The sequence below is a fragment of the Pungitius pungitius genome, chromosome 3 (genome assembly GCF_949316345.1).
Source record: "Pungitius pungitius chromosome 3, fPunPun2.1, whole genome shotgun sequence".
Classification (NCBI taxonomy): domain Eukaryota; kingdom Metazoa; phylum Chordata; class Actinopteri; order Perciformes; family Gasterosteidae; genus Pungitius; species Pungitius pungitius.
In genome coordinates, this window is record NC_084902.1 from 21,223,516 (window position 1) to 21,250,020 (window position 26,505).

The 26,505-nt window shown below is 41.9% G+C and overlaps 1 protein-coding gene across 1 annotated transcript in view; it reads left to right on the forward strand.

Moving 5' to 3' along the window:
• The window catches only part of fat3a (FAT atypical cadherin 3a), a 70,337-nt gene that overhangs the window by 36,644 nt on the left and 7,188 nt on the right, over positions 1-26,505 (forward strand). The window contains exons 16-26 of the mRNA XM_062561313.1: positions 24-221; positions 445-1,246; positions 1,435-1,569; positions 1,665-1,819; positions 4,827-5,069; positions 5,769-6,015; positions 18,131-18,284; positions 19,084-19,793; positions 20,715-20,828; positions 23,401-23,460; positions 24,796-24,831. Coding sequence (XP_062417297.1) covers positions 24-221; positions 445-1,246; positions 1,435-1,569; positions 1,665-1,819; positions 4,827-5,069; positions 5,769-6,015; positions 18,131-18,284; positions 19,084-19,793; positions 20,715-20,828; positions 23,401-23,460; positions 24,796-24,831 — 2,854 coding nt within the window. The remainder of the gene's footprint in view (positions 1-23; positions 222-444; positions 1,247-1,434; positions 1,570-1,664; positions 1,820-4,826; positions 5,070-5,768; positions 6,016-18,130; positions 18,285-19,083; positions 19,794-20,714; positions 20,829-23,400; positions 23,461-24,795; positions 24,832-26,505) is intronic.

Here is a 26,505-nt window from a genome sequence, read left to right on the forward strand (position 1 = left end):
CTAATGGTGTGTCCCTCCCCCAGGAAAACAAGCCTATTGGCACCAGCATTTTCCAGCTGTCTGTCAACGATCAAGACTCATCATGCAATGGCGAGCCCTTTGACTTCCGCATCCTGTCAGGAAATGAAGGCGGAGAGTTTGTGCTCGAGAAAGATGGAACGCTGGTGGCCAATCAAGTGTTCAGGAGGGACCTGGCAACTGAATATGCTATTATAATCCAGGTACCTGCTGATGTCCCCTTTTCTCTTTCACACTCTTTTATGGATTTAATTCTCTCTTTGTGGTTTTACTGATATTTAATGTGAATCCTGTCTTAAGGAATCTGACACACAATCTCTCCTGTCCTTTTGTTTCCTTATCCCCATGTTCTTTTTCTTGCATCTTCTCCCTTTTATCTACTTATTTACTTTTCTGTACCTGTCCTTCCTCCTCTTCTCCTCCCAGGCAACAGACTCAGGGAAGCCTCGTTTGTCTTCCATCTCAGTGCTAACAGTTAGGGTGATTGAGGAGAGCCTTCACCGGCCCGTGGCCTTACCCCTCCAGGTTCATATCGTCACTATGGAGGATGAGTTTCCAGGCGGTGTGATTGGCCAGCTGCACGCCAATGATGCTGACCCCTACGACGTCCTGACCTTTGGCCACGCGCCCATGGCCCAGCGCAGTCTCTTTAAGATCAGTCCTCGTGATGGTAAGATCATCGCACTGGGCGGGTTGGACGCAGGCAGGTACTCCCTCAATGCAAGCGTTAGTGATGGACGCTTCGCCGTACCAGTACCAGTGAGCGTGCATGTGGAGCAAGTGACACCGGAGATGCTGCGTGAGGCGGTGACTATACGCTTTGAGAGCGTGGCACCACAAGACTTTGTGGCGCTGCACCTGAAGAGCATGTTGAAGGTTTTGCAAAAGGCTGCTTCATCACAGCAGAGGGACAAGCTGCACCTGCTCAGTCTGCAGCCAGTGGGCGGAACGCAACAACTGGATATGCTCGTTGCCGTGGAAACAGCAGTGGGTGGGTACTACAAGACTGCTTATCTCACTCAGAAACTCAGTGCATCACGCCGGCAGCTAGAGGAGGTCCTCAGAGTGTCAGCTATCCTAGATAAGAACTGCTCGGGGCTGGAGTGTCGCGGGGCACAGTGTGAACAGAGCATCCTTCTAGACTCTCACAGCCTGGCTACATACAGCACACCAAAGGTCAGCTTTGTTTCACCACGTTTCCACCGGACCTCGCACTGCACCTGCAATGGTGAGTGATGCTATCATCTATTTAGTATGTTCCAAATCCACACTATATAAATATATACCAGATGTTTTGTCTTCAGATCAATATTACACATTGATAATATTTCCTCAGTTTTATTTACATTCATGTTCTCTATGAATATTATGATGAGTGGATTTTCTTTCGGATGTTGTTTGTGTGTGTGTGTACAGATGCCAACTGTGCTGTCCTGTCAGAACAGTGTGAGGGCCAGCCATGTCCAACAGACATGCAATGTGTTTCAATTCAGGCCACTAGAGGGCACTATGCATGCCAGTGTCCAACAGGAAAACTCGGAGAATGTGCAGGTGAGTAAGAAAGAGAGCAAACCAAACATTTGAATGTTAATATCAAGAGTACTTGCTCTGACATGTGATTTGTTAACTTGTGTGGTTGGCTCCAGGTCATTCGTCTCTGAGTTTTTCCGGAAACAGCTATATCAAGTACAGACTGTCTGAATGGCTGCAGGAGGAATTGAAAGTCAGCCTTAGGATCCGAACACTGCAAAGCAGAGGAATAATTATGTACACACAAACTGAGCCCTGCCTTGTGCTCAAGGTACACACACACACACACACCACACAGACACACACACAAGGAGCCCTAGGGGGTATTGGACAAAAGTAGAATGAAGAAATTCAGGATATGTGATAAAACGCCTCTTGACTTAGTGTGACCCACTCGTCTCGGCTTAATCGGTTTGCCGAGCCGAGAATGGGGAGCTAAGTCGATTCAGGTGTACATTGCTGGGAAAAGTGCACGGAAAAGTGCACTGTGGCGTATCATGGAACACTTCCAAACATGTGTATCGATACTTTTTTCGCGAGGCTGCAGCCTGGAACCACCGAAACATTTGGACAAAAGGTGATATTCTGTCCGGACAGTTATACAGTGGCATCAGCCACTTAACAAAGTAATCTAGAAAAAAATATCTTTAATGAAAGATCGCTACAATCTGGATTCGAACCCTGGAGAGCAAAATTATAACACATTTCAAGACGTCTTTGCTAACCGGTTGGCCACTCGATCATAAGTTATTGATCTGATTTTTCTCGTTTTAATAAAAAACTGTACACCGTCAGTGGCTTGGAAACCTTTTGATTCAGGGTGAACCAAGACAACTGGTTTTTGGTAGCGTGAAATACATAGTTCTGTCAGGTTTTCTAGCACATTGCCCAAGTAGGATTACTCTCTCAATAACATCTAAATGTATACGACAAAAAAAACTTGTGCACTTTGCGAGGGTTCATCCGTGCTCTTTTTTTCTAAAGCTTGATTAAAATTTCTACTGAGCAGAGGTACAAACTTTGCATAAACTATGCAATTCTCCCTTCATACTGATGTTGCTAATTAACGTGATTGCTTAATCCCAGATGTATTCTAGGATTTCAAGTCTGTAAAGCACTTTTTTAACCATGTGGATGTAATGTGTAAATAACTAACAAACATTGCGAAAAAGAAAAAAAGCAAAGTGTTTCACGCTACGCCACCAAAAACCAGTTGTCTTGGCTCACCCTGAACCAAACGGTTTTCTAGCCACTAACGATGTGCAATTATGTGACAAGTACAAAAAACAGCCAAAAATTCTCTAGGCTCCAAAAGCCGATGGCGTAAGGCATCCGTCTTGGATATATTGTTATTTTGCTCGACATGGTTCGAATCCAGGTTGTGGCGCTCTTTCATTAATATATATTTTCTTGAATTACCTTCTTAAATGTCTGTGATGCACGTCACTGTATGTCAGTCTGAACATAAAATCATCTTTTGTCCAAATGTTTCGGTTGTTCCAGGCTGCAGCCTCGCGAAAAAAAGTATCGATACACATGTTTGGAAGTGTTCCATGATACGCCCACCAAACCAGTTGTCTTGGCTCACCCTGAACCAAAAGGTTTTCTTGCCACTAACGATGTGCAATTTCATGACAAGTAGTGAAATCAGCAGTGGCACTTGAAAGCTCGGTTGGCCGATGGCGTAGTGCCGCCGTCTTATAAGGTGTTGCTGTTTTGCTCGACTGCGTGAGTTCGAATCCAGGTGGCGATCTTTTAATAAATGTATGTTCTTTTATTTATTTATTTATACATGGCAGTGATGTAGTGCACATTGGACATGGGATGCATTTTGAACATTTTCAGCAATATGTTTGCGAATGTGTGACGAATCAAGTGACCAAGGCAGACAACATCTGCCGCTGTCGGGGCAAAACACGCACGCGTAGCCAAACCAGTAGGTTCAAAAACCAGTAGGCACGTAACACCGGCGGCTACGTAATGGAACGTGATGGTTAACGAGATCCCGTATTAGCGGGGAACTCAAAATTGCGCGGAACTCACCGGTAAAAACCGCGGATACAAAGCCCTTGCGGCAGGTGGGAGAGAGAGCCCGTGAGATGGTCCGCACCTGACAGGGGCGTCCAACCGCAACCCTGGATCTGAAAGCACCCCCCCCCGGGCGTTCTAATTGCCGCGCTGACTGAAAACATGGACGGACGAGCCGGAAAAAAAAGCCGACACTCTGCTGCATTAGAATAAGTCCCTTCAAAATATATATATATATATATTTTCCCATGCAAAGGCGACCCACCAGTTGAGAAACATTGTTTTAAACCAAGGCCTGTGATGGAAGGAATTCAGGGTGGGACAGGTACTGACTCTGATCCACCTGCAGAAACTGCCCTCTTCATTTTCCAGTTCTGCACATCAAACTCAATCACCCATTTATACGCATATGTGGAAATCATATCAATGTGCTTATTATCCGCTGGACATTCTCGCGTTCCACGAAATATTGTCTGACATGAAAACGGTCTGTGAGGCAAAAAAGGTTGGGTACCACTGATCCAAACAACTGCAATAGAGTTTAAGATCAAACTGGTGACAGCAATAGTAACAAGTAATGCATGTTAATAAAAATAAATCCAAACACATTCCGAAAACAACGGAATAACTATCAAACACATTTGTTTGGGATTAGAGCGGCACCTGATTTAACACATGAGACTGCAGGATTCATTTTAGCCTGGCTGTTAGCCTGGTCTGGAGCAGGCTAGCTTGAAAGAATAAATCACCATGGTTACTTGCCTGGGTTTAATTCAACCTGTTTTCATGCAACCAAGTCCAAGCTAAATTCCTCCAGGAGGACCTGACTTTCCCAGCTGAATCCCTTATCCTAGTTTTGTGCATTACCCCCCTGCACTGTACGCAAGGTACACACACACACAACACAAACACACTGAGCCCTGCCCTGTGCTCAATGTACAACACACTGAGCACTGCACTGTGCTCAAGGTACACACACACACAAACGGTTTTGTTTAAAATAGTCTGCTTTTTTGTCCTTTGTTGTGGGACTAATCAGACTTTTCTATTTTTACAACACTAACACACAAACCAATATCTACAGTAAACATTTTGCATGCACAAGATTATGGTGCCTGAAGCTATGACAATATTCCAATAATTTGAACTGTTTGATTATCTTCTATCAAAGTCTCATTCAAACAACTGTCCTTTAATGAACTGCCCTGATTAAATATACTGTACAATATTAAAGTTGTGTGTGTGTGCAGCTGGAGGACGGAAAGCTGTGGTTCCAGCTAGCCTGTGGCCTTGGCAGTGGTGGTGGTGACAATCCCGACATGTTGGGCATCTCTGGTCATCATATCAATGATGGAAACTGGCACACGGTGGCACTCGAGCTAAATCGCAACTTCAGCAGTGTGGCGCTGGATGACAGCTACGTTGAGCGACGCCGTGCAGCACAATTCACACAACCACTTGCTCCAGACAGAACCATCTACTTTGGAGCACTGGTTAGTGAGAAGATGTAGCTGCTCATTTAACAGGACAGAAACATGCAACTCTGTTGAAATTTAAATAATTAATGAAGTTAACACATTTCAGCTGAGTTTCTATCTGAAATGTGTCTATGTTTTCACTAAATAAGTTGTCTGGAGCCAAACGTGGATAAGATTGGGAACTAGTAATTTGTTAAAATGTCTATGAAAATACTGGTCAGGTTCTAAACTGCATTAAATACTATTACTATATGCACAAAAGACGATTTAAAGCTATTTCTAATACGTTGCATATTTGAGACTGAGCATATATTGTGATAAATAATTATGTGGTGGGAGGTAGATAAGCCCTAATATTTTCTAATAATTAGCCTCACTAAAAGGTGTGTGTAGTATGTATTCTACAAACTACTGATTCCAACTCCGTCAATGCCACAGACTTTACACTGATCATTTTGATGGAATCTAATAATTCCTGATAGCAATTAACTTCATGAATACAAAATTTCAGAGGAGAAACACAATCAGGGAAATTGTAATTATTGTGTTAAGATTTAGTGTGAGGTGAGTAAGTAAAGACTCTTTTCTGAGATTTCTCACACATACTGTCTACATTGTTGATTAATTTTCTTGTGAATAACAAGTGGCCAGTCATCACATCTTGAGGGTGTCTATGGAAGTTCATTTATTAATTTCTCACCCATCTCTCCTCAGGTGCAGCACCCCAACTCTCGCAGCCTCCGAGACTCACAGAAAGACCCACAGGTGCTTGAGGGTTTCCAGGGCTGCCTAGACTCAGTCGCGCTGAACAACAATGAGTTGCCGCTGCAGAACAAACGGTCGCGCTATGCAGAAGTGGTGGGACTGACGGATCTGAAGCTGGGCTGTATCCTTTATCCCGACGCCTGCCTTCAGCAGCCCTGTCGCAATGCAGCCACCTGCACGAGCCTGCCTTCTGGGGGTGAGTAGTGGTAATACAGCAAAAGAATTTAAGCAAGGGCTGAATTAAAGTGTTTTTCTTCATCTTCAAAGCTGCTAATCCTTCATAGAGGGTTGCGGTGGGGGGGCTTGAGTCAATCTCAGCCTACGTCGGGCATCACACTCACGTTCATACACCTACAGGCAATTTAGAGTCACAAATTAACCTAATCCCTAGAGCATGTCTTTGGACAGTGGGAGGAAGCCAGAGTACACGGAGAGAACCCACGCAGACACAGGGAGAACATACACACTCCACACAGAGTGGATGCTGGGTGGAATCTAACCCAGGACCTTCTTGCTTTGAGGTGACAGTGCTAAGCAAGCCTGGCTGTGATCATGATGACACACACTGTGTTCCGTGTGTAAGTCTGCTATTATAGATATTTCAGAAAAAGCATTTCCTGCTGAAAGTGCGTTGGAATGCTAAAAGTTCATCAAAAAAGCTGAAATGAACTCTAACAATAGAAATAGGAAAATCTGAAATGAATTAAAAAATACAGAAATGGGAGAAGCTGATATGATTTTGAAAATTGAGAATTAAAAAATGTATTTTTTGTAGTAATATAAGTCAGTAGGCAGTAGATGAAGTAAGTTTTAGTTTAATAGCAGTAGAACAACTAAAAGTAATAGTGTTAGTAGTAGTTTTAGTATACAGGTGCATTTCTAGACCCCCTGGGGGTCTAGGGAAGAAGGACCATGGGGCCCCCCAGAATCATGAAGGACTTGGACTTCCTTTATCATGTTGTTGCAGTTGCTAGAAATTGCTGTTGCTGCTGTTGTTGTTGTTGTGTTCATTTTTCCAGTCTTCAACTGTCCAATTTTGGTGAGCTCTTTGTTGATCAAAGTTGATCTTCTATCAGCTTGAATCAGTCGGCCCATTCTCCTCTGACCTCTACCATCAACAAGGCATTTTCGCCCACAGGACTGCCGCATATTGGATGCTTTTCCCTTTTCACACCATTCTTTGTAAACCCTAGAAATGGTTGTGCGTGAAAATCCCAGTAACTGACCAGATTGTAGAATACTCAGTCTGGCACCAACAACCATGCCACGCTCAAAATTGCTTAAATCACCTTTCTTTCCCATTCTGACATTTAGTTTGGAGTTCAGGAGATTGTCTTGACCAGGACCACACCCCTAAATGCATTTAAGCAACTGCCATGTGATTGGTTGATTATATAATTGCATTAATCACATTACGCAGGATATACTTTTCTATAAAAGATGAAAATTTCCGTTGGCCAAAGAAACACAATCCACATTTATGTATTATCAACCTTGGACATTTATTTATTTATTCATCAATTAAATTGTCCCGAGGGTACTTTGCCATTCATCACTGTTTGTATCTTTGTATACTACATAGCTGGTATGTATTTTAGACAAAATATTTTTAAAGAAGAAATATCCCATTTCTGAAATAAATGTGTTGAGCTATTAGATTCTAATAATGTTACCTGAGTAGAAGGCGGTGAGCTGGGCTAATTGTAATAGTACTAACAGAAGGTGCTACAACAAAAATGAATAGTAGAAGTCGGCTAGTCTTAATGCTTTAAGTTTTAGGAGGCAGGCCTTATTAGAGTCCTCGCTACGACTAGTCATAGAGGAACCTATTGTATTTCAAGGAATTATTATTATTATTCTCACAAACCGCGGGCCTTTTTGGGGCCTTTATCATATTCAAAAAGTTGTTAAATTTAGCTTGGCTATCCGGAATGCTAAAAAATTTGAAAATTTTTGGGTCTCACGAAATGTCTCTATAGCGCCCTCTAGAAATTTTAAAAAGACCACACTAGGCCAGTTTCCGCCCCCGATGTCCAATCAACTTTAAAAAATGGCACACAGGTCTTCTTCGGCATGCTCTACAAAAAAGTCAGTCGTGGTATGCAAATGGGCCCAGCTAGATTTTCCCGCCATTTTGAATTTTGTGAAATACACATTTTTGGCAATTTCTCCTAAACGCCGAGTTTGATTGTCACAAAACCGTTGATGGATCATTATTAGGTCAGGGTTCCCTTGATATATCAGAATGGTGATAACTAATTGTTTTGATGAGATATGGGCTAATTAACTTCGCAAGGGGTGTGGCTTAATCTGGCAGATTTTTAACTTCCAAATGACTTGGCCTGCCCTCACCAAAATTATAGCATGCGTAAACATTGAAGCACTAAACACACACTAATATTTTAATTCTTGAAGAATAGGGGGCGCTGTAATTAATGGTTGAAAATCTGCCTTTTTGGCCTGTTTTTGGCCTTTTTTCATGATTTCTTACAGTTGTAAAAGACCAAACTCCTCCCAGGGATTAAACCCGATTCTTTTCAAAATCGCGCAGTGTGATCATGAGACCTTAGGGTCTAAAAATTGCATTTTGCCAGAAGCATTTTAAAAAAAACACCATTCGCCACGAACGTTGATGTTGTTATAACTCGACCATACTTTATCTAATCTGCTCCATATTTCTCATATAGCATGAACTTCTCACCCTTTAAACATCCATATGATCATTTCTGACCTGTCTTATGGTTTTAAGAAGATACTACGGTTAATAAACTTCGCAAGGGGTGTGGTTTAATCTGGCAAGATTTATGAGTTCCAAATGGCTTGGCCTGCCCTCACCAGAATTGCAGGATGTGTAAACATTGAACCCCTGAACACACCCTAATCTTTCATAATTTTGACGATTTTGAAGATTAGGGGGCGCTGCATTTAATCTTTAAAGATGTGCCTTTTTGGCATATTTTCATAATTTCTTACAGTTGTAAAAGACCAAACTCCTCACAGGGATTAAACCCAATTCTTTTCAAATCCATGCAGTGTGCTCTTGAAACCTTGGCCTCTAAAAGTTGCATTTTGCCGGAAATAATATTAAACTATGTGCCTAGGGCGCTGATTTAAAAAAAACACCTTTTAAAAGATTTCGAAGGAAGTTGGGTGATGTATGGTATTATTTTACGATGGAACATCAGAATGTTCTGGTTATCCATTAGTGTCACCTTGGGGATGTCTACTATCAACCTGAAGTGGAATGTCATGAAAGTATTGATTGTATCCTTTTAAATCTAATCTGAAAATGACCAAATGTAGTCTGGTGATTGAGATATTGAAGGAAAATTGCTATGGTATGGTATTTTGAGAGGCTTTAATTTTGGACTGGTAAATCAGAATGTCTTTGTTAAGTCACACCCTGGGTATGTGTACTCTCTACCTGAAATGGAATTACTGTGTAACTATTTACGGCCGCAGAGCCACTTACTGGTAACAGGAAGCGACATTTTCTAGTTATATTTATCTCTTTCATTGAATAGGTCCAATATAAAAAGTGAAATGGTGCCAGCATAATGGGCAGTTTTGGGTTCAGGGTCCATTTTGGTCACATCTGACCATAGCATCTTCTTCCACATGTTTGCAGTGTCTCCCACATGACTGGTGTTAAACTCCAAACTGTATTTCTTATGCAGCTCATCCAGAGTTACATTGGCCTCTTGATTGCTGCTCTATTAAAGACATCACAATCTACTCAGAAAGAATGTCACCTTTGACGATGTTCATGATAGACTAAATGAAAACTTAAATCGTAGCAAAGAAGAAAAGAGAACAAATGGAACAGTGGTTTCAACTCGAGACATACTTCATCTAAACTGCTCCATATTTCTCAATTCTCATGACATCCTTATCCTCTATACATCCATATTATAATCGAAACCTGGTGGAAACATGAACTAACACCACTGACTTGCGAACGCCACAGGCGTCCTCGACCGCATTTCTGGCCAGTGCCCCAACGTGCAAGGAGTAGCGAGGACCCGTCCAATCTTAATTTTAATTGTACTAGTATTTGAAAGCAATTGTGGTTCACCTATGGTTGAGGTACAGATAATAATTGAAATAATGGAATTGGGTGGGACAGAATGTTTGTTATTCAAACCAAATGGACTTGGTAAAATAGATTTGTACACCGCTCTTCTAGTCTTCTGACCACTCAAAGCGCCTTAACACTACATGACATAATTCACCCATTCATACACCAATGACAGAACCTACCATACACAGTGCCACCTGCCCAACCAGTAACTAATATTCACACACTGTAGTCACAGCTAGAGGAACAATGCTGGAATTAAGTGTCTTGCCCAAGGACACATTGAAATGCAGGTTAGCGGGCCTGGGATCAGACCGCCAACCATCTGATTAGAGGATGGCCTCGCTCCCCACTCACCCACAGTCGCCCTAAGCTAAGTGTTACGTTTCCTTCGGTTAAGAGGGAAACGCTGACATCCAATGGAGAAATAAAACAGGGACCGTGTGAGGCAGAAAAGTAGATTTATTTACAAAAAAGGAACATAACGGGTAGGTTGGAAAAAGGTGGGGGAGAGTGTACTGTGGGGGTTGTGCCAAACAAAATTATCAAAGTACAATAAAACCAGGCCTAGCTCAACTCTGTGGAAAGAAGAAGGAAAACAAAAGACCTGACTCTATTCTACAAATGTTCAAAATAACAGAAATACATCAGTGGCAACAACCCATAACCTAGTGGAATAACAACAATAACTCTGCGTGTATGTGGGTGTGTACAGGGTACCCCAGTCTTACCTCAGTCCCACTTCTCCCACCACAAACCTCAATGGAAAAAAAAGCAAGACAGAGAGAGAGCACAGTGAGAGGCTTTATAGTTGCCCTCCATATCGGATTGGCCGGAGTGTGGGCCAATACCGGGGTGCTCTGGAGGCAGGGCCAGCCAATACTCCGCCCCTCACCTGCAGGACAAACAAAAAAAAGGTGAGGGCAAGAGAGGCACAAATCCCTACACGTAACACTAAGAAAACTAAAAAGTTATTAATTGATGGGCCTCATCAAACATTACAGTAAGAATTCCCTCCATGGGGGTTGAAATACTAGTAGTACTAGTAATATTAGTAGTAGTAAAAGTCCTTTTAGTAATAATACCAGTTGAAAGACTAGAAGTACTACTAGAAGTACTAGAAATATTAGTAGTGGTTGTAGTACTATTTGAATTTACTGAGAACTTTGTGCTGGTCCCATCAAAAACGCCCCTGGATACCTCCCGTTAAGTTAACCGTGTGTTGATGGTCATAGAGGTGCGCCGTTTTGTGAAATAAATATGGACGCATACAGCGCCAATGACTAATATTAGTACTAAGTGTTTTACTTGGACAATTAAATGTCAGTGGACACACACAAATACTACAGCCGCCATCACGATTACAATTGTTCACTCCTCAGTGTGCAGTTTCGCCCACCAGCAGACCCCCTCCACCCCCTAACCCCGGCGGTCCGCCCGCAACTTTTGACGTACTTATCCGACGGAGCTTTTTGCGGTCCGCCAAAAAGGTTATTAATAGTATATTAAGTTGACGCTTTGTTGCCAAAAAAAGAGACCAAACAAAAAGAATCAAACGATCTTCTGTCATTTGCGTAAGAAAATAAACTCACGTGCCTGCAGCTTAATGACAACACCGACGGAACAACGTCACGCCCCAATTTAAGTCTCCAGCCTCGTTAGCAGTTTAGCTAGCTAGCACTTATTGCTCTCCCATGTCCCAAATATCTAACCGTCCTGCCTCCACATTACTTACGGTCTGCTCATCCCGGGTCTCTGTCTTAACTCACGACACGCACGTCCATGTACGGTTAGCTAAACACTGTTAAACCTACACATCCCTGCACAGTGGAGGACTCCTGAGCTACGTATTTATGGCCATCGATCACCAGCTGGTCACTAATGAGCTGAGAGCAAAGAGATTTACACAAAACCCAAACCTCAAACAAATGCTTCCTGGAGCAAAACTAATCGGAGTAGCCAAAAAATGAAAGGGCCTCATTTTTTTTTACCAGGTTCTGAGACGGCGCTCACTCTAAATCCCGGGACAATCTGGAAAACTCCACTCTAAATTCGAAAGGGACCCCAAAACTAATGAAACATAATTAGTGATTATGAAAAAACTGTAATAGATATCAACAAGCTGTTTTTTTATAACATTGTTAAGACTTGTGTCAACATTTTAAAGTTTAAATGGTGTCTCTAGCTGAAAGATTGGAAAAGCTGAAAAAGTTGAAAGTTGAACAAGTTTTGAGAGGATTTGAAAATGGTATCCATTGGAAACCATGTTAAAAAGTTTGATGATTTTAATTTATATTAATTCAATTATAAGAACTAAAAATCTGAGAAGTCATAGCACACCTCTCCTGAAGGAGCTGAACATTTTAATATTTGAATGGTCTTAATAGCTGAAAGTGTGAAGGAGTTGAAAGAGTTGCAGTGATGCAAAGAATTGTTCTTCTAATCTTTAGTCAACTTATTGTTGGAATGCAGCGATACATTCCAACAATAAGTTGACTAAAGATTAGAAGAACAATACTTAGAATGCAGAACTGCATTCCAACTAATACAATGAGAGAATAAATTCACACCTGTTCTGAGTCCTGTGGTGCCTCGTGTTCATGGAGACTCCACAGTTGTGGGGTGGACTGGTTTCCCTCGGTACGTAGTCGCAGCAGGTGTAGGCATCCTGGATAACCTGAAGGTGTTTCCGTATGTGGGGAACAAAGCACCAGTGCAGCATCGAGATGAGTTTTGTTGTCAAGTTGAGAAGGCCTTCTCCCTCAAGGTAAAGATGGAGTAGAAGAGATCAAGTACGCCGTTATAAACTTCTCTCTAGACCCTTCCTATGCTGAAGGGGAAATAAATAATTTAGTCTGCTTACGACAACAGTTTATTACAAATATCTGTGTTAATCTCTTAAAAAGGATAAGATGACTGCTTGCCTCTTACAATCTACTTTAGCAAAGCTCTCCTTCAGACTTCACAATAGATATAGAAGGTTATTCAAGAGTAGGCACTGTTGGAATCTCAGCTGATCACAGTTTTAAACTGTGCATAAGTAAACAATTGAACGGATAATAACTGTCACTTACTTTGTATACATGTGTGGTGCATTCAAATGCCCAACCATCATTTGGTATCCAGTGTTGGGATGTTACTGCAGAATTTGAGTCCCAGTTTTATCCAAATCCTTGTCCTCTAATTGAGTTCATAGGTTGTGGGCTCTAGTCATCAACAATAACAAAAGTCAGACGAGAAAACAAAGCAATATGACCTGACTCACAGCACACAGCACACGTTGATTCCAAGTAGACTTTGATTAGTCGGAAACTGCAGTTTAAAATTGAGATTATTTTTAGTGTCTGAACCCAGCTCTGTCCTGTTGAAATAAATGAAATATAACTAGAGCTTTTACTTGAACCTGCTGCCTTAAGACATGTCATATTCCTTTTACATGCAATTTGTTATATTTTTAAAGGTAAATATATTAGTTTCTGAATGCAGTACTACCAAAAGGGTCAAACTGATGCAATTGTGCTAAAATAAAAATGTGTAAAATCAGACCACATTGAACTTTATTTCATCAAGTAATGGGGTTGCAAATAATCTGATATAGTGAAGTTTATTCCATGGCAACCGTGTAAAATGTTAATTGTTGGTATACGTTAAGCATTCCATGTATGGCTCTTTGAATCTTTATTGTTTGAATTCGTTAAGCATTGTTCTTTTATTCTTTATTCGGACATCTTATTTTTAGAATGCATTGATGCATTCCAAGTATTGTTCTTCAAATCTTTATTCCGACATCTTATTTAATTTTTTCCGTTGAATGCTAAAACTCCTTCACACTTTCAGCTATTAAAACCGTTCAGATATTAAAATGTTCAGTTGCTCCAGGAGAGGGGGGGCTATGACTTGTCAGCTTTATAGCTCTTATAATTAACGGAAGTTATCATGATAGGCCCAGAGCGCCTTCGAAGTCAGCTGTCACGTGATACAGTCTCTATGGATGGAATTGCTCTGGTATCCAACAGCACCGTCAGAAATCTTGGAGTTCTCTTCGACCAGGATATGTCCTTCAACTCTCATATAAACAAGACTTCAAGGACTGCCTTTTTTCATCTACGGAATATATCGAAAATCAGGAACTTCCTGTCTCAAAGTGATGCAGAAAAACTAGTTCATGCATTTGTTACTTCTAGACTGGATTACTGTAATTCTTTGTTATCAGGCTGCTCTTGTAAATCGCTTAAACCTCTCCAACTGATTCAGAATGCTGCAGCACGTGTATTAACAAGAACTAAGAAATGGGATCATATAACTCCTGTATTAACTTCTCTGCACTGGCTTCCTGTTAAATCAAGAATAGAATTTAAGGTACTTCTCCTCACCTACAAGGCACTTGCTGGTGAGGCACCGTCTTATCTTAAAGAGCTTGTTACACCGTATTGCCCTACAAGGCATCTACGCTCCATAGATGCTGGGCTACTTGTGGTTCCTAGAGTTTTAAAAAGTAGGATGGGGGCCAGAGCCTTCAGTTATCAAGCTCCTCTTTTGTGGAACCAGCTTCCACTTTCAGTCCGGGGGGCAGACTCGGTCAGTTCATTTAAGATAAAGCTTAAAACGTTCCTCTTTGATATTGCTTATAGTTAGGGCTGGCTCAGGTTAGCCTGGACCAGCCCTTAGTTAAGCTGCTCTAGGCTTAGACTGCCGGGGGACTTCTTAGGACACACCGAGCCCCTCTTTCACTCTCACACTCTCACTCTCTCCTCCCACAATCATCCATGTTTTGTTTTATTAATGTACATCACTAATTAAGCTTCTTTCCGGGAGTTTTTTGTGCTTTCTCGCCTAGCAGGTCTCCGTGGATCATAGTTTCGTGCGGACCCCGGTTCTGACTGCTGGCTCATGGCTCTGCTGACACCTGCTGCTGCCATCATCATTACTTTAAATATGACTCATATTACTGTCATCAAAAACTAACATCTTTCTGCTCTCCCTCCCCACAGAAGCCTCTGTGGATGGTGGTTCGATCTGATGGAGGTTGTCCCTGCAGTGGTCCTGCCGTACACCTCTTCTGCTACTTGCAATTACTTGTATCATTTCAGTTAGAGAAATTGAATGTATTGTACATCTTTTACATTGTTGATTCTGTACACATGACATCCATTGCAGTCTGTCCATCCCGGGAGAGGGATCCCTCCTCTGACGTTCTCCCTAAGGTTTCTTCCCTTTTTTCCCCATTGAAGGGTTTTTTCATATTTTGGGGAGTTTTTCCTGTGCCGATGTGAGGGTTTCGGGACAGAGGATGTTGCATGTGTACAGACTGTAAAGCCCTCTGAGGCAAATTTGTAATTTGCGATTTTGGGCTATACAAAATAAAATGAATTGAATTGAATTGAATAATTGAATTTGTATTAATTGAAATAATTAACTTTTTGAACATGGTTTCCAATGGAGTTCATTTTCAAATCCTCTCAAAACTTAAACTTAGAGACAAGAAAACTACACTCATGCGTTCTTGTGGAGAGATGAGCCGGATACTCGGCTGAAACAAGTATCCGTTACAGATAAAGCACTTTTGCCGAGTATGAGTATTATACGAGTCTATGCTCGGATTGAATAAAAGTCCTCATTTTGGATAGCTGTCTGTGTCTGCGTTCTGTGATTGGCTGGTAGTCACAGCGCCCCTCCCCTACACACAAACAGTTTATTGTGTTGCTGTGTCCCGCTCGGCTCACTCATACACAGAACTCCTCTCTCCCTCCCTCAGTCAGCAGGTTCCCGGGTCTTTCCCGATAAATTTAAAGGATTTCTTCGGCTTTACTTCGGTTTGTTGTTCTTAACTAGTAGAGTTCAGGTAAACGTGGGGCTGGTTAAGACGTGGTGCTTAAGAATGCTTTTTTTTTTACTTCAAGCACGACCTCTCTCTCTCTCTCTCTCTCTTTTTTTTACCGTCTGCTGGCTCTCTTCACGCACTCAGTGTCTGACGTTGACTAGTTGTGTTAAATAACTAAATATTACTATTACAAATTAAGCCACACACACACTTCCCCTCTCTCTCTCTCATGATCATCAGTGATACAGAATAATTAGTGATAAACATAAATGAACATTAGAATTAAGAAGGAATGCTGTTTTAACCGCAGAAATGCGTCAGTACAGTGCACTGTTTTTCAAGTTCATGTATGATTGGTCATATCACCTGTTAATCAAGCTCCCTGCGAAGGGTCAATTGCATGCTTAAAAAAGAGCACAACGGTTAAAGCCCAGCCCATTTCAAGACAACCCGACAACTTACGTGTTAAATCCTTCATACTTCCGGGTTAAGCCCCGCCCACTTTCGTGTTAGGCCCTGCCCAATCCGAGTACAGATACGGATACAGATAATTCATATGGTTCAACAGATACAGATACAGATAATGCTGTACTCCCTCATCTCTATTCTTGTGTCCCTCACAAATACATTATTTTTTGGATCACCCGGCTAGTTTTGCTCCAGGAGACATTTGTTTGAGGTGTAGATTCTGTGTAAATCACTCTCTCTGCCCTCTGAGCTCGTTAGTGACTGCAGGGGCTCCGTTGGCACGGTTACTCACAGCTGATCCATATTAGCAGATTAGTGCAGTCTGACAGGACCTGAAGTTTTCACGTTCTTATTTCAGAACCTTTCCGTGTCTGTTATGCCTTTGATACTTTGATCAGTTCGTTAATGAACCCAGTTGCTCCGTTGCCGTGGATACTTACATTTGCATGCTGCACTCTGTCTCACACAGCTGAACTATAACAGCTGTTTACTGGAGTCACATGACACAGCTACGCTTTCTGTCAACAGACCAACATCATCAACTCCCTCGTTGGCTCCCTCGATCCCATCATTTCAAAATAAACCCACCATGGAGGAAATTCCTACTGTAATGTTTGAGGCCCATCAATTATTAACTTAGTTTTCTTAGCTTAGGGTGAATGGGTGAGTGGGGAGCGTGGCCGTCTTCCAATCAGAGGGTTGGCGGTTTGATCAAATTCATATCAGCTTCTCCCATATCTGTATTTTTTCCAATTCTTTAAAATTAATTTCAGCTTTTCCTATTTCTATTCTTTCAGCAATGTTTAGAATTAACTTAAGCTTTTTTCATTTCTGTATTTAAAGCAACTTTCCAAAATTAATTTCAGCTTTTAGCATTCCAATGCAATTTCAGCAGGAAATGAATTTTCTAGTTAAAGTTACCATCAGTAAATATTATGTACATTTGCAAAACAAGATAAAGCTACTTTTAAAACATAATAACTTCAACCAGAAAACCCCACTTGACATTATTACTTTATTCCGTACTGCAGCATCCTCCAAACAGCTGCGCCATATTACCCCCAAAGGGGAATAAAATGTATGATGTTTCCAGGAGGATCAACCACTGTTTGGTCAACTTCCACATCCATGTCTTCATTGAGCTGAGACAAATCCTCCGTCACTTTATCCAGCAGAAACTGAAGCATGCCTTAATTAAATTGTTTCTCTGAATTGTTTGCTAACAATCGCAATTGATTTGAAATGGTTTGTAAATACCATATAGCCTAATGCTAGCTTATTTATTCATACATTTATTTATCAACACATTAATTAATTTAATTATTTATTCCTGTATTTATTTATAGATTTATTTATTTATTCATACTTTTTACTGTAATTTTTTGTCCTGCATAGTCAACAACCAGCTGCAAGGACCTGCGCATATCAAGTCATAATTTCGACTTTCACCAGAGGCATTCACCAGACTTGGAAAAAAACTCCAGATTCTGACTCCTGACATTTTTCTGTATGGGGCCTTCTCAAAAGCCTCAAGAGTAGTAATAGTGAATCTATCAACATTAAACTTTACATGTGTAAATTTGGTTTTAGCTTGGTATCTCCATGTTAATAGAATTCATGGGCTGTTTGTGATATTATTTAGGCGATTTACAATATATGAAGAATTTTTCTGTCTCAAATATTGCTCAATGTCTTCACCAGTAACATATAATCTCATTTTTACGCATCACAACACTCATAGAGGTTCCCCTTTAGGTTCCACTTTTTATCATGGTATGCCTTTTTCAGAGTATTCCATTCCCTTGTGACCGTATGTGTGTGTAAATGTGGATGTATGTGTGTTCAAGTATGCTCGTAATTTCTAATGGAACTGTTTTTTTAATTCGTAAACTGAACAGATTTTTCTGGATTCTTAATGAACAAGATCTTCTGTCTGTCTGCCAGGGTTCTCATGCAGCTGTAAGCCACAGTACACCGGAGGGCGCTGTGAGATGGAAATAACGGCTTGTATTCCCAACCCATGTCAGAACAGTGGTGCATGTAGGCCAATTGGCAACGCCTTCCTCTGTAGCTGCAGGAGGGGCTTCAAGGGTCTGATGTGAGTTCCAGTCCAAACACACAAAGCTGAATTTAAAGATCTTAAAAGGTTGATTCACCAACATTCTGAGTAAAATATATTTTGTTCAATAGCATTATAGTTTTGCATGTATTTGTCTAGCTGTCCCTTTGTCTCCTTTCCAATACAACACGGCTGAAAAGTTAGAATGTGCAGCTTGAACTACTTTCTAAATTGTAAATTATCCAGAGATACAGGTAGACTTGATTCTCTTTATATATGTTAGTGAAAAGACATAAAATCTCATGAAATGGTAAATGCACTGCATTTCTAAAACATTTACCATCCTTAGTGACCAGAATTCACCCATTGACAGGTTGATGACAGAGGATGCCATGCAAAGTGCCACCTTCTCATCAGCAGCCATATTAATTCACACGTTGCTTGGTGACACTTTGATTTGTAGATTGCAAGTACCTACTCGCATTTCTGCTAATTACAGATTTGTTAACTTTGAATTTTTGGGTCCCTCATAGAAATTCAAAATCAAGAAAGTATGTGGTCTCAAATATTGCTAACTGTCTTCACCAGTGACATATAATCAGATTTGACAGAAAAGGACTGACTGAAAAAAAAGCTAAAAGCTAATATCTAAAACTAGATGGCACTTGAAACTGTACGAAGTAGCTTCCAGTGCAAGATAAAATGGGCTTGTATGGTGAGCCCACACAGGGGCTTCTTCTTTTACAATGGATCTTAACTAATTCTCTCACTCTCTGGCTGTTCATCTGCGTGAGCTTAATAGTATTTCTCCTCTCTCTTTCGCTCCTCCATATTGCAGCTGTGAGGAAGATGTGAACGAATGTGACCAAGGCAATTCAGACGGCGAGTGTGACAATAGTGGCGTCTGCGTCAACACTTATGGTTCCTTCTACTGTAACTGCACGGCGGGCTTTGTAGGCCAACGCTGCGGACTGCGACCTGTTGTCGTCCCGGACATGCAGGCCGGTCACACTGTGGTTGGTAAAGAGGAGCTGATCGGAATCGCTGTTGTGCTTTTGGTCATCATCACCCTCATCATCCTCTTCATCGCATTCCGTAAGAAGGTTTTCCAAAAGAACTACTCTCGCAACAACCTGTCTCTGGTCCAGGACCCAGCCACTGCAGCGCTCCTCAACAAGGCCAACGGCATTAAGTTTAAGACCCTACACTGCACACCAGGTGACCCTCTCAACCTGTACACCGAGCCAGGGCATGGGGCCATTGTAGTGGGAGGCGGTGGGATGATGGGACCTCCACAGGTCCCTGTGAGGCCTATGGCATACACACCCTGTTTCCAAGGAGACCCGCGGTCCACGCTGGAGAAGTTGGTGGATGGGCGTCGTCTGGAGCATACCGAGATGAGTACTTTTCACCCGGAGTCACCAAGGATCTTGTCAGGAACCACAAGGAGGGGGGTAGTGGTGTGTAGCGTGGCCCCCAACCTGCCGCCAGTGTCACCTTGTCGCTCAGACTGTGACTCCGTGTGCAAGAGTCCATGGGATGCTGAGGGTGAGTTTGTGTGTTTGCTTCTTACTACTAACTGCTTAAGTGAGAATTTACATTTAGAATACGTTAGAATTAACTAAGTAATTTCATTTGTGCCTGTGAGGCAAAAAACTTTGATCTCAAGTTTGTGTCAATATGCAGTAGGGACAGTTTGTTGTGTCTTCTGTGGCACATATTCTGGCCATATGCATTTGAATGAATGTGATAACAATTATATAAATCAAAAAAACATTTAAACTTACGAATTCCGTAGCTTTCCAAATAGCAAAAGCAGAGCAGGGGGCTGTATTGAGCCATATTGAATGATTTCCATATCACGGTGCTTTTCTGTTGTGAGTAATAATTTCTAGTACAATTAACAATGATAAATTGTATTTATTACAAGATATGAATGCCAAAATAACGTTGTGCTGATATATATATATATATATATATATACACTCAGGTTTTAATGACTTCTTTTTGTAGATTGGATAGTGTGATATAAATGAGATTCTTACACTTTTCCTGAGTCCTTCCGTAAATTCTCAGTGTTTTGTTTTTTGTTAATTTATATATTTTCTTTACCACCTTAGACTTCCTGAGATTAATGCTTAATTATAATAATTTACTTCAACTTAATTTTATTTGTAATAATCACACATCACAAATTTGCCTCATCAACAACAATCTCAACAATCTGTAGCATACATTCCAGGACCACCGCATCGGAAATGCCCCCTCCACCCCAGGGTGGACCGAAGTATGATAGATGTCCTGTGTATAGAACGACAAACATTAAAACATAGCCAACCTACGTGACATGAATAATTCATTTAATTGGCACTAATAATAGCATAATAAAAAAAATGAATAAACTAATAATAAAATAGTAAGTAGTTGGTGTCTGGCCTCTTACGCCCTGACCTCTCCCTCTCCAATCAGGTGAGATGGTTCACATGGCAGAGGAAGTAACGTGTTTCTCTGGGAGCAACAAAAGCAGTAACTCTGAGGTCCAATCACTGAGCTCATTCCAGTCTGACGCTTGTGACGATAATGGTAAGACACACGCTTTGCACCTGCAGCAAGAATGGTTCAGGGTTCCCAAAATACCTCAGTTTGCACATGAATGTGGTTATTTTTAGAGTATTTGTTTGCTTGTCAATTATTTGGTTCCACGGGGTGTCTCTTTTTTTCCGTCTGAAAGTTGCACTCATTAGTATGCATGCAAAACCTGTGTCATCCTTCCGACTGCGTGGATATACATTTGTGAGAAAAACAATTAATATCTTGTGTAATTGAGATTGCAGCTCTAATTGCTTCTTTTAAATTCTTATATAATTCTTCCTTATCCAGAGACTCCCTTAAACTTAGATTTAATTCCAACTTCTGATCAATGCCAGAAGTTCCCTGAAAATATTTAGGCAAACATTGAAATTGCGATATCTGAATGTTTTTCAACGTTAAAATATTGCAAAGAATTCAACCGCAAATAATTCAACTGCAAAAGAAATACATAAGACAACATTTATTAAAAGTTCGCCACAACCTGGATTCGAACCCTGTCGAGCAAAATAACCAAGCTTGTAGAATAGTTTGCTGATTTATATACTTGTAAAAAAATGGTATATCGTCAGTGGCAAGAAAACGTTTTGGTTCAGGGTGAACATTATATGTTCTTCTATGTATTTCTTCATACGTTGCCACACTGATGGCGTACAGAGTTAAAGCCCCGTTATTATTGGACATGGCTAAAATCCGGTCACCATGCTGCTGACAAGCCAAAGTTGTATTGGGTGCTCGCTCCTTTTGCCTGACGCACACTCTTTAATCTGGAATTGATTGCTCTGCCTTGAGGTCCCGGATGTGGTGGTTGAATTTTTTGCGGTTGATTTTTTTGCGGTTGAATATTTTGAAGTATTTTAATGTTGAAAAACCTTTATATACATCATTTCAAGGCATAAATATTCAGTGCTAGAAATTCCATCACCTTTTGCTTTCAAAACCTGATGACACAGATTTACTTCCTTACTTGACCACACATTCATAATCTAAATGGTAGATATGGTAAAACCAAATTTGGAGGACAATATAACATTTTTATTCAACAGAACAAAGCAGCATAATACTTGGCTAAGGACTGACTGAAAGACACATAGTACATTGAATGATTCAATGTCACATTGATGTATTATCGACTTGCTGTTATTGCTGCAAATTAATGTAATAATGCATTCTCAAACACAGAAAGGTTTTCCCACAAATGTAAACCCTGCCAATCACGACAGCATCGTTATAATCCTTTCCGCGTGGGTTTAGTTAAAAAAGAGGTGTGGACCTGTTCACAATGTGGTGCTAGTGGTCGTGTCTTATGTCCTGTAACTGATTTGATTTTATGTTTAATTTTCCCTGCATCATTCGGTTTTCAGTAGATTTTTATTTGCAAACCATTTGACTCATTATTTTAGTATGATCATTATGAAATGAAAATGATGGCTGTCAAAGCTAACACATTAATTTATGCAGTTAATATGGCTGAGATTAATGCTGTAACGTATTTTAACGCAGTTAACGCAACTTTGTTTACTTCCGGTCTTCCGGTATGCTGGAAGTAAACGAAGTTGACCCCGGAAAAAAACCCGCTGCTAGATGCACTCAGTTAGACAGGAGAGAGCAAGACAGTAACTGAATATCGAGAGAGTTTTTTAAATTAAAGTAAAACAAACAGTGGTGCAACATCCTCCACGTGTCAAACAGAAGGATGGAGAGTGGCAAACAGACTACTTTACGCACTTCTAGGCCAAACTGGCTGGTAGGCTACTTCCATTTCAACATCTAATACACTAGACAGTATATAATAATGCAATACTTATAATACAGTAATACATCTACCATGTGCAGCATACAGTTGGAAGAGTACCACCACTGTGTCACTGGAAAGCGTCCTGGCGAAATGTCAGCCAATCGGCTGACATTTCGCCAGGACGCCAGGATTGCTGGCACTTCAAACACGGTCGTCAAATGATGGAGTGTTGAGAGCTCAGCAAAGTGCACAAGGACAGCAGGAAGAGTCACTAGTTGTTGCGCTACTACTTGTTGCACAACATGTTGCACCCCTTGGGGTTCTAAAAAATACAATTTGTGGGTTTTAGAAAAAAAATTGTCTAAAATACACACTTTCCTACTATGATTACTTGCGCAATTAACAGCGTAAATATGTCTGCGCATGTTGCACTCACACCAGCCCAGCACCACCCCCCCTTAAGTTATAAACATTGTGGAAACACTGGCTTGTTGAAGTCTAACTGGTGTCACTAGTGTCTTCACTCTAAATGACAAAAAGTTGTGTTCTTGGTTTTTAGTGTATTGTTTTCTTCTTGGTTGTTTTTTTGTGAAGGTCCTTTTTTCGTTTGGCCATATTGTTTGATGATTTATTTCAACCTCAAGTATCTCCATACATATGCAAACTGGCCCCAGACTTCAAAATCATCAGGTATCCCTTACGCAGACAGGATAAGTAGTGGACAGTTACAACCAGTGCCACAGGTGTGGGCGAACTAACTCCATGGAGAGGATTTCTCACTTTGAATGACTGTAATTCAAAACTTATCTCCTTTTCTCCACCCGCAAGCCTCCATAGTGACCGTCATTCGACTGGTCAATGATGCAGTCGACACAATCGAAAGTGAAGGTACCATGTCTTATCCCCTTTGTGTCTTTCCCTTCACTCTTCTCTTGTCTCAGTCTGGTCATCAGAGGTGTCTGCAGTTATATGCTAAAACAAAAAACACTTACTGTTTGTAACATACTGTTTATTTAAAAAAGTGAACCCTCCTGGGCACAAAGATCACCAAAATTTATTTTAACAAATCATTTATTTTTTTCCCTTTCCCAAAGTCAGTAGTTAGTTAACCGTTAACTCCATTAGCTCTAAGCATATACTGTTAGGTTGTGAATGATGGAGGACCAGGAGCAAGATGCAATCAAGAGTCTCTATAATAATAAACAAAGGAAATTAGTCCTCAATAATAATATAACTCAAAGTCCACGGGCGTAAAACAGAGCCACAACAGAAACAGTCAGAAAACCTGGATCTTAAGGACGTAACGATAACTCCGACGAGGACAGTGGTCAGGGATCCCGGGGTGCTCACTACCAGCCGGGTCCAGCGAAGGAAACGAAGAAGGCGAGCTGCCGGAGGCACGCGCCGATCCGGAACTCTGCGGACAGGCACAGTCAACTAACATGCAGGACAGGACAGGACAGGGCAAGGCAAGGCAAGGCAAGGCAAGAGTGCTGACGTCTCGCATGAGAGCTCATGGAATAATCTGACAACAAGACTAGGCTAGAAGGAGGGAATAAGAAGCTGACAAAATCAGGTGGAAAAGGTTTCAGGTGAGACAATGATAAGGACGAAAGGGGAATCAGCTGTGAGGGATAATGAGGGGAGAAAAGAATGGACAGAAAGTGTTTGCCTGAAGGTTACCACAAGAGGGAGACAGGGGATGGAAGGATGAGGGACGCCAGGATCATGACATACTGTATACTGATGACCTTTTTAGTTTATTTCACTGACAAGTTTTACTCCATTCCCTCAGGTGAGTGGTCTTTATTAAAGCCTGCTGACGCTAAGCTCCACATGGTGGCACATGGTTAACCATCCATGGCACAGAAAGGTTTTCATGTATTATTCTCATTCTCATATGTTGGACACAAACATACACAGATTGGCTGTAGGTCCATTTGAGCGACAAAATCCATGGGAACATAATTGAAAAAATTGAGATTCTAGAGGTGGCTGTTGCACACACAGATTTCCAATCTTTATGATAACTACAGTGCCCACGAGATCAGGAGGGTTGTAGTCAGAACTTTTACTTCTGTGTCAGTTTTCATTTGGTAGGGAGGAAAGGTGAGCTATGATGGCAGACATTAACAAAACAAAATCAATTAACACACTCACCCAAATTCCCACAGGACCTCCATACTAAAGAGCTCTGTTTTATGTATTTCTTCCGTCTGACAGTGTCTGTTATGGACTACGGTCAAACCAACAACAGAGGTGACTACCACAACACCCCCTACCTATCCACCCACCTACCTACCTCCCTAAATTTCCTCCAACTCACCAAATCTTTTTCTCTTTTTCTATCTGCAGCGAGTAGACAAAATACCAATCACCCATGAAAATAACTTCACCAATGAACAGAATTAACGTTTTAAATACTGCTTAAAAAGATGGATCAATTACTTGCATTCAACGCCTAAATATAGTTTTGCATAGTTTGTGTTGGTTTATACTGTTTTTATCTGTTTTTATCTATTTTTATCTGTGCATGTGTTAAACGCATTGTTTAACCCAGCCGTCACAAGGGCCTAATGATCAAGACGTTGGTAGATCAGTGCATGTTAGAACAAGATGTATCAATCCAATTTTCAGTGTATTGCTGCTGAGCTTTTTGTGGAGATGTCTTCTAATGACAGCATTTCCCCTTAAAACATTTGGTTTCATATTATTTCACTGTCTACAGGTGGCAGTAATAAGTTGAGAAATCAGGGGAAAGAACTACTCCTGTAGCTGCTAAACATTGACGTAAACAGTGAAATAATGTGCTTCTCTATCCTATCAGGGAACTCGAGCTGCGTGAAAACGCTATGGGAATGCGCCTGCGTGGCCGCGTCATGAAGCACGTGTGAAATCCATCCAATGGCGAGCTGGTACGTCATAGGCGGACGACGCCAGGACCAGGAAGCTATAAACAGCCCCGAAACACACGCCCATGCTCGAGCATGCCGGTCGCGGAAGAGGTACTGGCGAGCCATTTATCTCCCGCGGCTGCGCCGTTTAAGTCGTCGGCATTGCCCACCAAGCCTTTGAGGACTAGAAAATAAGAAAGCTTATTCGGCGGCAGGGCAGGCGGCCTCATGCCTGCATACGATGGCGCTAGTCCAAGCGTCTCAGACTGTGTCTTCACGCGGTAGGGCTGGTCTGAGGACGGACGCTGCCGCCAAGAAGGCATCGTCGAAGCGGCCCTGGCGCCATGGTCACCAGGGCCCGGAGGGTGATCCCCACCAGGAGGGACGGGGCTGCACTGCACTACCCGGTGCCCGCATCCTCCCGGTACTCTCCAGGGGTCAGGTTGGTTTCCCCGCCATCATCTCGGGGCACGGCCCCAGCGAGCGCGAGGGCCGCTCGCTCCCTCCGAGGAGGGTCCCGGCGCTACTAGACCAGTGTTTCCCTGCCAGTGTGCTATTACAGGGCACTGTGTCTGCAGACCCGAGAGTTCCAGAGACCAGTCTCGAGAGGCTGGTACCCTTAAGAGAGTTTCTGGGAGAGTGGCGAGCCCTCCCCAATGTATCTCAATGGGTCCTGCGTATGATCGACAGGGGCTACGCCATGCAGTTCAAGATGCGGCCGCCTCGATCCAGAGGGGTTCTACCCACAGTGGTAGACCCCCAGCAGGCTTTGCTAATGGAGCAGGAGGTGCGGGCTCTGCTGCAAAGGGGAGCTATAGAACGAGTTCTAGCTCCCTGCAGGGAGTCAGGCTATTACAGCCGGTACTCCAAAGAAGGATGGGGGTTTGTGACCGACACTGGATCTACGCCGGCTGAATCGCGCAGTCGCGAAGTTGAGTACCGGGTTCTTCCGTTCGGCCTAGCCCTCTCGCCCCGTACGTTTACCAAATGCATGGACGCAGCTCTGGCGCCATTGCATCTCCAGGGCATCCGCATTCTA